The sequence below is a fragment of the Pezoporus flaviventris genome, unplaced genomic scaffold (assembly GCF_033815535.1).
Source record: "Pezoporus flaviventris isolate CSIRO_AGI_PZ_B2104156 unplaced genomic scaffold, CSIRO_AGI_Pfla_v1 ptg000025l, whole genome shotgun sequence".
In the NCBI taxonomy this organism is placed as follows: domain Eukaryota; kingdom Metazoa; phylum Chordata; class Aves; order Psittaciformes; family Psittacidae; genus Pezoporus; species Pezoporus flaviventris.
The window spans coordinates 11,591,623-11,605,467 of NW_026892573.1; the positions used below are offsets into that span (position 1 = coordinate 11,591,623).

General features: G+C 36.1%; 1 protein-coding gene across 8 annotated transcripts in view; it reads right to left on the reverse strand.

The window, feature by feature from the left end:
• Positions 1-13,845, reverse strand: part of NBEA (neurobeachin) — a 506,232-nt gene that overhangs the window by 11,249 nt on the left and 481,138 nt on the right. For all 8 annotated transcript variants that reach the window (XM_061457520.1, XM_061457513.1, XM_061457519.1 and 5 more), the window contains 3 exons: positions 10,294-10,365; positions 8,246-8,401; positions 7,195-7,365 (listed from right to left, as the gene is read on the reverse strand). In XM_061457520.1, the coding sequence (XP_061313504.1) occupies positions 7,195-7,365; positions 8,246-8,401; positions 10,294-10,365 (399 nt within the window). The remainder of the gene's footprint in view (positions 1-7,194; positions 7,366-8,245; positions 8,402-10,293; positions 10,366-13,845) is intronic.

Sequence of the window (13,845 nt, forward strand, 5' to 3'; positions counted from 1 at the left end):
GGGGGGGGAAAGGAATTAAATTAAATACAGAACTTTCCACCTTTCTTTTTCCTTCTGTATGTCCTCCTGGGAAAAAGAAAATTATGCTTAACAGTCATCTTGGCTTAAGCTCTGATTATAGAGGTACATACAGCAGCATCATCAGACTGCAAGGGTGAGAGACTGAAATTATTAGATGGTTAGAAATTTTTTAAGGGTAAAGAAATAATGCAATTTCCAAAAGGGCATTTTCCTTAGTGTTTCCTAGGAAAAGACTTTAATATCATGAAACTGTAAAATGCCTGAATATTGAAAATGAAAATATTTAATTGACTTCTTGATTTTTATCAGAAACAACTGCTTATGAGAAACTGCTTTTAAAAAACAACTGCTCTGAATTACAGCTCTTTGAGTCCTATTACTCAGTAAATACAAATTAATAATGGCATATCATTAACAGTCTAACAGTAACTGAAAATGGGATTTTTCCTCTTAGGGCTCTGCGAAAAAATTATTCAGTGATACTTTCTACAGGAAAAGCTGTGGCATGGGGAAGAGAACGTCAGTCATATTATATTTTATTGATATGGACAGAAGCTGTGAACTCCAGGAATCATTTGAAATCTAGCAAAATATTCTGTCACTGTCACATCACCACTGATAGATGCAGCCAGAGGTCAGAGGCTGAAGCTCTGAGAAAATATCAGGTGAAAATATCCTACCTAAAGACTGAGATACCATCACTGTAAATTCCCTGTAATTTCCCCAAAGGAGCACCTTTGAACCGAATTACTAGAGGGCAGATAGAAAAAAACAAAAATCTTCATTGTATTTCAAAACAAATAAGCTTTTCTACAAAGTCTAAAACACAATACATCTTCCTTTCTCTCTGAAAAATTTAACGCTTAATTCTATTGTAAGGTTCTTCTGGAACAAATGGTACTCTTGCATTGTAATGAAAATAAAAGAAAAAAAGAACAGACTGTTACCATTTCTCTCATACTGCTCTTTTCCAAGAATTATGTACAGATTGCTATGGACACACATCTAGGAGTTTTCTGTGTAAAGAAACATAAGAGCATGAGGCAAATTTCAGCCTCTATTTCATCCCTGACTTTGACAGAAGCAAGTACAATGCTATAGCTAAATTATCTGTTGAAAATAGTTTATTTTACTATTTACTTTACTATTAACACTTTTGAGGGGATATTCATCAGGAAAAAAAAAAATCTTAGAAAACACTACGGCTTTCATGGAAAAGAAGATGTAACAGCCTTCTTGAACTTCTACTTTCAGAAAAAAAAACCCAAATCCTTTAGTTTGGCGAATATATAAGTCTATGGGCAATAAATAGGAATATTTCAAAGTAGAAAATATCCAAATAACAATGTCCACTTCAGAGAGCAATGGTTGTAAAAGAAAGATTTCTGACCAAAATATAGTCATATATTCAAAATATTCCCAGCTCTGGCAGAACTGGTTTATTTGCTGAAGAATGTGAGCAGCATTGCATGTATCTACACACAATTCACCCAGGTGAGTGGAATTTCAGGTACCTTGCACCTATCCAGGCCTTAAAAGGAAAAAATACAGTGGATGAGAGGAGAGTAAGGATTTGCAGCTTCTCTTCCTATTTCTTCCACTAAATTGCTTGGGACTTTGGCAAGTTGCTGAACCACCCTGCACTGTACAGCCCCTGCAAAGCATTGGAGCACACATCTGTTGGTAAAATAACTGCATTAGTTCAGGTGTATTATTGGCTCATTTACCTTTAGTTTTAAAAATTAATACCTAAATTGTACAAACATAAAAGTACCATAATAACTCTTTAACAGCCAACGCAGATTGCATGTGTGACAATGTGCTTTGCACAGGTCCTTCAAACAGCCATCCAGTCCATTTAATACAAGAACACATGGGTGGCTATTTTGAAACTGATGCCCTTTCAAAGTCAAACTAGGGCAGATTAAAATGTAGAGGGATATAAAAGAATAAGTGAATATTCTGAGTTCAGAATAACTATTCCTTCAAGATATAAACTCATGAAACCAATGACATTCATAATTTAAAATTGTTTAAAAATCTTATGCAAAAGGAACACATAATAGTATACTTCATGACACACTTTAAAAAGGTGCAGGTGAAGTGCAGGTTAAGTTAACAAAGATCTTTTTTGGTAGCAGTTACCCTCCCTTTCAGATATATACAGAATACACTCACTTGCAGTGGATGAATTTTTAGCACCTCTGAGGATTATAATGCTAAACAAACCCAGCGCAGGGCTGATAGACACAATATTTTCCAATGGTCAGCACAGTTCCCATTAGAAAAAGCAGGGTTAACTCTCACACCTCTTGTGACCATCCTCTTGGAAGCTACAATAGGTAATGAGAAATGTCAAGTCCTAAGATCAATGAAATTTCAGGCTCTAGGGACAAAACAGGAATAGCATTGATCCTTTTAAAGAACACCAGTCAGAGGGTGAATGTAATATATTGCACAGAGAGACTCAAGAGGATAAACGGCCAAGTCCAACATACCTGACAAAAAATTCAATCAGCTTTTAGCACAAGCTGCCTAGCCTTCCTTTCTTTCACGCAGGAGTCTGATTCTAATTAAAGTGTGAAAATTAATTTTTATCACTTCCAAATTAGTTTCTGAATTTGTATCTGTTTCAGATAAAAGCATCTGTCCCTCACTTTTCTGCAATTCAATCATCCACTTTGGTATCTGTTCAAAGACTTGGAGATAATTCTCATTTTCAAAGTCACTTGTTTGAAAGCAACATTCGGTAACACAATCATAAAAATATAAAAATAAAACAACTACAATGATACATGTTGAACTCCGGGGCATACCATGTACACTCTGCTCCTTTTCATGATTACTAATACAGTTGCTATGTGAAAACAAATTTGTATACAAATTAGCACTCAGTTAAAACAAATCCCTATATTTTGTAAGAGAAAAAATGTCAAAACACAAATTGTCAAATGCTATCACAATAATTTTTCTACTCAATCTCTTAGAATTGCAAAGATTTACATTTGCCAGATCACTTCAGACACTTAAAATAAGCAAACTATGTCCTTTGCATGTGCCATGTCTTCTTAAAGGAAATCGGATTCCTTTCACTGTTCTCTCAACTGCAGCAGATTTATATAATGTGGTCATCAACTTAATAAAGTGAAGATTCAGATTACCTATTTCAGATGGGCAATTTTACCTTAGAAAGTAGGTATCTGACCATGGCAAGATGACTAAGCTTCATTCAGTTCAGTGTTTTTTCCCAGAGGTGATACTTACCTAAGCAAAGATAAAGAAATAAGGGGACTCTCAAATATACATAAAAACCTGCATGCAGCTGCCCTTCAGCCTAAAGGAATTTGTGACATATCTCCCACTTTTCAGGAGCATCCCCATGCACCAGCCTCTAGTCTAGTCTGGAAAAGGACATTTTCTATCACTGCTCTTGGAGGTTAGACATTGCATAGCCGTGAAACCCATTTTTGCTGGACCAGAGAAATTACAAGTAGGGAGATTTGCCCTACATACGGCTGCTGAAGTTTTGGTTCAAACTGCAGCTTTGGTTCCTGATTATCTTGATTCAGCTGTATTTTTATCCAATCATTGTGTCTCATAAGATCCTTAAACAAGAGCAGAGAAAAGAATTTTGCTTTCCATCAAAGCTGGAGGTTCACAGCATGCCCCTCCCACATTAATTTATAACCTGATAGTCAACATATGTTTGTGAATATAGGCATGTGGGTTTGAATTCCCCCAGTCTCCGGAGCCCAAGAACTGGAGTCTCCAACTTCCTGGATGAACATTCTAACCATAAGGCTTTTTACAATTCATTTTTGAAGGCTACTTCATGGAAAACATTATCTTTAAAAGCTGGTAAAACTTGACTCTTCTCACAGTAATTGTAAGAAGTGTCAATAAGTTGTGACAAGTACAAACTGAACCAGAAACTCCTTTTTGATATTTGTTGTAGAGTAAAAGTGGTAACTTAATCAATGCATTGATTGGAAAAAATATTTTTAAACTATAAAATGAAACTCACCATGCTTTCATAGGCAAATTTTCAACTGCTGAGCTGGTGCAGCCACTAGCAAGAGTCTTATCTAAGACAAAATTTTTCTCCATTCTCCTCTTTAAACCACAGCTGATTCTGTATTTCTCACAGACAGAGCTGGGGTCACCCTCTGACCACATGCTCACACAGGTATTTCAGGAGAAAGCTCTGCACAAGTCCAGCAGGTCAGGCTATTGACATACATGTTGTTTAATAAAGATTTTATCTAACCCTTGGGTATGGAATTTTAGCAGAATCAGTAAGGCTTTTGTCCTGACAATCTTCTTCCCCAGAGTATTTCACAATAAATGATTGTGACTACTGTGTTTTCTAATGAAATGGTATCTACATTTTCTATACAAATGTTAAATTACATAAACTGTTTAGGACTGGGGCTTGATTCTCTCTCACCCCCATTCTTCCCCCCTCTCCCTCCCCTTACATTTTCTGAAACAGCTAAGTTCCTTTTGGTAATTGGATGCATTGAAGCTGAAATTGATAATTAACTGTCTTTCAGCTTAAAAGATCATTATAAAGTCAAGCATATGACCCAGATAATTACTATACCTGACATTTTTCTTTGAATTCTTCACCTTCTTACAGCCTGTGGTTTAAAATACCTTATCTGCGTCTCCAGATGACAGCTTTTAAAAAACCTAATCCCTCTTTCCCCCCCCTGAAAATATCATCTACATCTTTCTGGAAATTCATTCTAAAGATGTTAAGTAATTGGATTTGACCTACAGTGAACATCTCACTTTCATTTTTCCTACAAGATAAATCATAATCTTCTACCAGCAAGTATATAAGAAGAATAGATTATGAAATATTTTTTTACTACTTTGGTAGCTGTAACTCTGTAAAACTTCAAACATATTTTCACAAGGATTGTTAAGAATTCTTCACTCATGGAAATAAGCATCCAGGGAATCAGTCATACAACTATCATGCCTGTTCATATTAGGAATAGAATCTAGTAGGTATTACTTAAGCAGAAAGATTTAGTAATTGTATTAGTTTTAAAAGGCAGAAGGTCCTTCAGGCACACAATCACTCATGTGATCTATTCTTACTGATGTATGTTCATGAAAGGTCAAAGTAGCTGTTAATAAGAACATGTTTACAACACATGAACTTCTTGTTTTAGTACAGAACTAGTACATAATTAGCATATCCATAATAACTTTATTCCAATGAGCAGAGATAGCAATAGTAGTGATGATATCATTCTTTCTCAGCATGAGTCTTCAACATGTCTGCAACAGGAGTATTAAAAAATTTGATCAATAGATTGAAGCTGCAACAGTGGACTTAATCTGATATTTAATCTTCCTGAGTTCTGCTACCTGTGCCTGCGAGATGTCATTTGCCTGGACATAGCTGCAAGCACAGTTTCCCATTACCCTGACTATAAGGTATTTTTCTTCAGCAAAACAGTGCCTTACATATATAAAGGTAGAGAGAGACAGCAAATCATACAATTTGGTTTTGTTTCCACTGATTTCTCTCATCTGATTGATATCCTCTTTTAATAAAATTAAAGATCTCCAAGGCAGACACTTCCACAATTACACAGCTAAGATATTAAACCTGAGACTCCAAAAAGTACCACTTTCTTGCAGTTAGATATGTTCATGATGACAACAAAGTATCAGAACTAAAATGAACCTATCTGCAAAAGAACTGGAACAGCTTGTATCAGCCACTAAGGAAATGCTAATGCTAATGGCAAGGCTGTCGAAGTCCCATGTAATCAAAGGAAGTAAAGGAAAAGTCTTCATTTTCTTTTCTTTAACAAAAGAAGCAAGCTCTTATTTTTTTTCTGATTTAGCATAGAAATTACTAATACTTGATATGAATCACAAAGCCATTCAAAGAAGTAAAATGGTGTCAAGAGTGCCCTGACATGAAATTCCTTTTCAGACTGAATTTCTCCCTATCTGAGAATTAAGTGCTAAAAAAATGCCCTGGAATATACATAAAAATCAGATAAATTTCTTATTGGGACATAATTTTACACACACACACCCACCCTTCATTCTCTCTCTGTTATAAAAGCAAACAAAAGTCAGGTGAGAAAGAGGCTTCTATGTGTCTTCTCTTTGCTCTGCTTACAGAAAAATGGAAGAAAACTAAAACACAATAAAAAAACTACTGCTGCAAAATTAACAAAATATTTACTTTGTAACAAATAAGACAATTTTCTACCAGACATTCAGCTGAAGAAATACTTTCACTTAGATGTCTGTAACTGACAGGTCTACAACCGCCTCCAGTCAGTACTTGATCAAAATTGATAGTGATGGCTTTTTCCATGTTCATCCAAAGAGGCAATATCCTTGCGCTGAAAATAATCATCAGAATTCAGAAACTGCTTTAAATGAAAGTGATTTAGTGTTGTACAAAACAGCTTTAGTATATGAATAAAAGTGGCTCTTGTCTTTAGCTGTGGTCATATTACTAGCTTGGGTGAAGGGACCTTGTAAATTAGTTGTGAGCTTTAAATGCCCTCTTACATGCACTAGTATTATTATTATCATGCCCTCTTCACCCTGCAAAGCACTGATAGCTAGCTCCCTACAAATTAAATGTAAACTTTTCCTGACATTTCATATTTTTCTATTTTTATTCAGTCACATTGCTTCACCAAAGGTTTGCTTGCTAGAGAAAGACCTTCCTCACAGAGACTCATTTAATTCCATGGCATGTGAGATATTCCTTTTTTGAAAAGACAAGCAGCTGATATAGCATGCTGTAGCACAAAAGAAGCAAGAAAGTATGCCAGAAAGTATTTCTGATGAAAGTCAAAATATAGTGATATACATCCTGTCACTTAAAGGCCATAACCGTCTTGCTCTAATTTATGATGACATGATACTATAAGTGATAAAGGCAATTATGAATTTAAGAATTACTCCCATACTATTATCTGTTACCACACACAGACTGTTTAAACATTTTTTGGGCTAGTAATGAATTGCTTAGCATGTTGTGCTCTTCTTACACCAACTTTCAACCTGTAGGAGAAGTAATGGATATATTTGGTAATATTTTCAGAAGCTGACAAAAGGAATACTAAGAATGAATTGGTGTGACAGAGATCCTTTCAGGAAGGTGTGTTTATACAGGATACTTACTGCTGTTTGGATTGTCACCTATAATATGATGCCGGCCACTCCAATACCAAAGCAGCAATGTAGCATCACGAGACCCAGACACGATGTAGCAATCACCACCAATATAAGACTCTGATCTGGCAAGGCAAGTCACGACATCCCAGTGGCCAAACACAATCTGAGTTAATTTTCCTGATGGGAATGCAAAGTGATACAAATTCAGGTTTTTTAAGTACTTGCAGCATTTAGAAATCATTCACTAACTCATTAACAGATATTCAGCTCAAACTTAATTTTTGCCTTATGTCCCCTAATTAGAGTTCACTACATGCTAGAACAAGATTAGAAAACTCTTTTTTTCTCTCTTTTTATGTTCCTATTGAGGGCTGTGCCCTGTGCCAATCCATAGCCTAACCCTCATTCTGAAAATCAAGACAGTGCTGCCATCACTGAATATTAAGTGGAATTACTGCTTCATCAGTATTTAAGCAATAGTGTTAGAACATGATTTGTAAATTTCATGAATGATATGCATAAGACAGCACATGAACTTTTCCATAATGGTGCTACATTATTATATTAAAAATATATATTTGTTCTATGTCAATGTCAAACTAAGTTTTACTTCATTACCTCCTGTCTATTATCTTATGCAGTTTTTAGCAATACACTGAATAATATTAGACTCTGCAATCAAACAAAAAAATGAAATATTGTTTCTTGGTAGCAAGCTATGTAACCTACTTTCTTATTACATGAAATAAAGATGGAAATAACACAGCCATAAAAATATTGCAACAAACATTTTGCTTTATCCTTTTCATCTGATTGATTTCCTAAATATAACTATGTTTTTCAAAATTTACCACTTGCAAAATTATATGCCTGTTTTCTTTTATATCCTTTATCTTCCATAAAATAAGCATTTTAAAGCCTTTATGCTCAAACAATATTGAAGGGTATTATAAAATGCCCTTTATTGAGGGGGAAGCACAGGCATCAGATAAGGTAGTATTAAGACAAACATCCACTTTATAATGCAAGGAGAACAGGTAGTTGTATTTAGGGTCACCTGTTTCTGTAGAATAAACTCGAAAGCTCTTGTCCCAGAAACCACAGATAAGAATATAGCGATTATCTGCTGTGACCACGAAGCAATGTGCATTGATCTGGATACTCTGATCCACAAGGTCTGTGATCTGTCGTTTGTTCACACCCGAATTATTGGCTGTAATGACATGCAAAACACATTTTAAACGTAAGCCATTCCAACACTTTCCTGTCATCCACTTACAGGAGAAAATGAATACATTTAACTTTCAATGAACTGTGAATTTGTTGTTGAGTAAGCATTTTAAATATGAACATTTAGAGCTGTCTATATGGGTGTCAGAAATACAAAATTCTTGTGAGATTTCTGGTTTCCCTCTGCATAAGACAAAATGTTTTACAGGAGATGACTATTTCTTATAAACTGCCTGATACACTGCATAATAAGTGGTAGTATTTTAAGTGCTCTGCAGAAGTACTGTCAAAAAACAAAATGAACTAGGGGAAAGTGATAGAAGCCCATTTTAAATACCAAGTCAATGCTAACAATACTGCAGAAAATACATTCTAGGTGACTGGCATCTCACCTATAGAAAATCTCCCAGCTTACATTGTGTGACCTTGACATCCCTTATACCTGCAGACACTTAATCAGATCAAAGACATAAGGAATCAGCCAATGAAACTATTCAAATCTAACATGCTTTTTCAACACTCTCTTATCCCTCAAGCAGAGAGCAAGGCCATGGATTTTAATGTCAGAAGAGGCAATGCCACCTGGAAATTACCCCAGAAGGAGGGAAAGGGAATGGTTCATGCAGAATCCTACCACTCTGACAGTCAAATTGAGCTGCTAGGAAGGGCTGAGTTAGGGGAAATAAAACTCATTCTGAGAGACATATTTTGTCCTAACACAGGAACAAGACTTAACGCAGATAATATTCTCAAATTTCTTTTGTCCCTATTTTTGGTAATTCTACTTAAATTGCTTAAAAATGCATGAAATCAAAAACTCAGCCAAAAAAATCCCTCAACCAATTTTAAATTTGCTTGTAAAAGTTAATACCGTGTATATACACATTCCAAGAACGCACATTTAAATTATCAGACCCTCTATGCCCATCCACTGAAATAATGAATGAAAAACAAGTAACTCAGATTTCCAGAACAGGTGGGCACAATATTTGTGCCCTAGCTGTTGAGAGGAAAATCTGAAGAGAAAACCATTGTCATTATATGAGCAAATGAAGCATACAGAATGTGAAAGCTAACTCTCCTGAGGTACTTATATATAAATCTTTTAACCGTGAACATTGACACAGACAAAAAAGGAACTTTTCATCTGGAGATGTTTAAAAATGCTTTTTTTTTTTTCTTGCCAACATTGCAAAATTGTCACTATCCCCAATTTCTGTTTCAAAAATATGCCTACTGTGAAAACAAAACCAAACAACCCAAAACAAAATAAAAAAATCCAAACCACCACAAAGCAAATAGTTGAAAAGAGAAATAATGACCACTAGGAACACAAGTCCTGCATTGAATAGATTTAGCAGATGCTGTTTCTCAAAATATTTCACTTTCTCAAATATTTTGGGATTTGAAAAAAACAATTATGACTTATTTTAAAATCCAGTCTTTCATATATTAATTTAGCAATGCTAACTAAACCAATCAAAATCATAAACTGAATGAAATGTATCTGCTTCTGCACTGGTATATACTGTACTGGCTGTAAAAAATGAAAATACGTGAACTCTACCAGATCCTCACATTTTGTTTTGCTAATGTGACCTGATAAGAGAACAGAATTATAGATATGGGTTGACAATGTAACTGACTTAATTGGTTGTTTCTTAAATACCAGCTGCTGATGATGTTAATAATAAATAGCACTCATGTAAATCATTCAGCATCAATATCTAATGCTCTTAGTTCTCCAGGACTGACAAGAATAAATATTTTCCTATCTACTGTGTTAAATGAAGCATAATGTATAAATACAGCTTAATCAATAATTCCTGAAAATGCCGTTTTCAAATATATCACTACATTCTCATCTTGACATACCAATCAATGGATCCATTTCAATTGGAAGATGATGGGCTTGATCCAAAGAATATCCTGGGGCTCCCCGAAGGCCTACACATGAAAGTAAGAATAAAGTACATAGGAACTTTGTTGTCTAAACTTTTTATATGATTTTTCTAGGTTTAAAATTGCATTATTGGATATATAAAAAAGTCACTTCTTACTATTACCACAACTTTGTTCTATGAATCTTTTAAGAACCTTCCTTTGTGCTACATAAATATGCATTTGTTAATTTTTCAGTAATAATAACTATAAATGTATGAGCGTGAACTTCATCATGCTTTCTCCAGCCATAAACATTCATTAAACTTCATTAACTCATTTGAAACAGTGTAACAGAGATTTTTTTTAATTTTTTTTACATTTAAGCACTGGGTGAGATAACACAGAAAAGACAAATAATTGGATTAAACATTGCTATGAGTTTTTTACACATGGAAGTGACAGAAACTTGGACCTTTTCACACATTTATCTAGAATTTTTAGCAGGGAACTTGTGGGCTACAGTAAATTTGTCACAATTATTCCTATTATTTCTGTCCTGAGCAGTCCTTAAGCTATTCAAATGTGCATCAGGGGCTGCACGTTTAGTGCTATTGGCTCTCATGCATGGATGTCATTGCTTTGGCTCTTCTGAGCACCTTCCTTAGCACATAAATCACAATGGTCACTAGTGATAGCACATTTTTTGTCAGAAACTGCTGTGTTTCACAAGAATATCCTCTATAAGAGGAGATACAGAGTTTTGGGGAATAAATTCCTTCTGCTACAGCAATAGTCAACTGGAGGAGGCAAAAGAAAACAGGGTCTATAGCTGGCCCTGCTATCTTCTGAAAAACAGTCCTATGAGAACTTCCATTCTTTTTCTCCTTTCAAAACCAAAGCAGACTGGGCTTTTATTAGGTTTGTGTGGCAAGTTGTTGGTAGCAGCAGGGGCTACAGTGGTGGCTTCTGTGAGAAGCTGCTAGAATCTTCCCCCATGTCTGACAAAGCCAATGCCAGCCAGCTCCAAGATGGACTCACTGCTGGCCAAGGCTGAGCCCATCAGCAATGGTGGTAGTGCCTCTGCGATAACTTATTTAAGAAGGGGGGAAAAAACTGCAACAGAAACTGCAGCCAGAGAGAAGAGTGAGAATATGTGAGAGCAAACAGCTCTGCAGACACCAAGGTCAGTGAAGAAGGAGGTCAGGAAGTGCTCCAGGTACCAGAGCAGAGATTCCCCTGAAGCCTGTGGTGCAGACAATGGTGAGGCAGGCTGCACCCCTGCAGCACATGGAGGTCCACACTGAAGCAGGGGGGTGCCCGAAAGAGGCTGTAACCCTGTGGGAAGCCCACACTGGAGCAGGTTTGCTGGCAAGATTTGTGACCCCAATGGGACCCACACTGGAGCAGTCTGTTCCTGAAGTGCTGCGCCCTGTGGAAGGGACCCATGCTGCTACAGTTCAATGAAGAACTGCAACCTGTGGGAAAGACTCATGCTGGAGAAGTTCATGAAGAATTGTCTCCAACATGACACACATGTTAGACCCCATGCTGAAGCAGGGAAAGAGTGTGAGGAATCCTCCCTCTGAGGAGGAAGGAGTGGCACAAACATGAGATCAAATGACCACAATCCCCATTCCCCTGTGCTGCTGTGTTGGAAGGAGGTAGAACATTTGGGAGTAAATTTAAGCCCAGGAAGAAGGGAGGAATGGAGGAAAGTGTTTTAAAGATTTAGTTTTGATTTCTCAATATCGTACTCTGATTTGACCTGTAATAAATTAAACTAATTTCCCAGAGATGAGTCTGTTTTGCCCATGATGGTAACTGATGAACTATCTCCCCCTGTCCCTATACCAACCCATGTGTGTCATATTTTCTCTCTCCTGTCCAGCTGAGGAGGGAGAGTGATAAAGCGGCTTTGGTGGGCACCTTGCACCCAACCAACCACAGGGACAGATCTTTGCTGGTATTAACTTAGATTTGCTTGGTTCTATTGTGAGATGGCTGTGCAAATCCCTTCTACTGTGCATAAACACTGAAGTTCTACTTAACATCCCACATCAGTAAAAGTGGTCTGTGTATATATTTCTGTAGATGAACCTATCCTTTATACTAGAGCTGTGATTTATTATGGTAGTAGTAAGAAATTTATATCCTGTCCTGGATTAATCTTTTGCAAAATGAAAGACATTGCCAGGCAGGATGTAAAAGTTGAGAAAATCATTAGAAAGAGTTTTGGTTCTTCAAAACAAAATCTTGTTTTCATGTCTCTTCCTGTTACAATATATCCAGAAAGCATTCTCTTTGAAATTTACAACAGAGGTTTTCAAATGATGTAAAATTTAGCTCAGGGTTGGTTCATGATGTGAATTCTGCATGTTTGCAATGCGACCTACATTTTACAAGAGTATATAGGAAAAATTAAAGCAAGAGTACATATGAAAAACTAAAAAAACAGTCACAGGCCAACACAACTTATACTAAAATGGATGACTTCAAACAACAGCTGTTAAGGAAATCCTTGAAATCCAGGATACACCACTATTAGTAACCTTGACTCCTTGACGCTTATTTTATACTCTGGATGAGAAAGGGGTACTCAAGTACTAAAAAGCCTCCTCAAATGGAGGTGACGTGAATGATGATGGGTTCAGAATACTTGGGCAGCATCCCTGAAAAATCCAGAGAACAAATTAGGAATTAGTCATTCCATGTTAGTCAAAAAAGTATTAAAATAACAGGTGACAGTTTCTGTACCTCTCAATAATTTATGACATTGGGCTCTTCCTTTGAGGACACTGTCAAATATATATATAAATTTTGTTTGTCTTTTTTCCTACCTCTAATTTTTTGCTTTCATTTTAAAGAAATGGGCAAAACATTTTTATACCTAATGCAGTTGCAGCTGATGGAGTATCACAAATGCATGGATTTGTGAAAGGCAATCAAGTATCCTATTCTGTTCCTGTTGTATTCTCTAAACCACCAAACAAATTTTGTTTGCAAACAGAAACAAGTACCTTGCAAATAAATGTGAGATTTAATATTCACTGTAACATTATTTAAATGTTCAGAATATAAGTACTATTAAGCCTTGTATTATTATTCAAGAATTCAGAATTATATTAACTTTACTTGCTCTGATAGTTCCTCTAATGCATGGCTATAAGGGGATTCCCATTCATTTGTCTTATTAGGGCTTGTAACATCAATCTTTGGCCAGCCTTGTGCATAAGAGGTAGGATCTATTTCACCTGACTTGAATTATTCACTGAGGAGATGTTTATATTTAAGCCATTGAAATCCCTAGGTAATCTAGGATCTGTTGGAGGTAGATATCTCACCTAAATATGACAAAACCCTCTCCAGGGGTTTCCTTCTGTGTGTAAAGAGTGGAGGATTTTTCTTTTTTTTGTCTACTCCCTACAGAATTCCTAAGCCAGCTACTGAGTCACACTCTCACATACCAGGTACTTTCTTGTTTCTCCCAGGTAGCAAAAAACCTTTAAAAAATTCCAGATACTTCAGCATAGGGGCTATCACAGC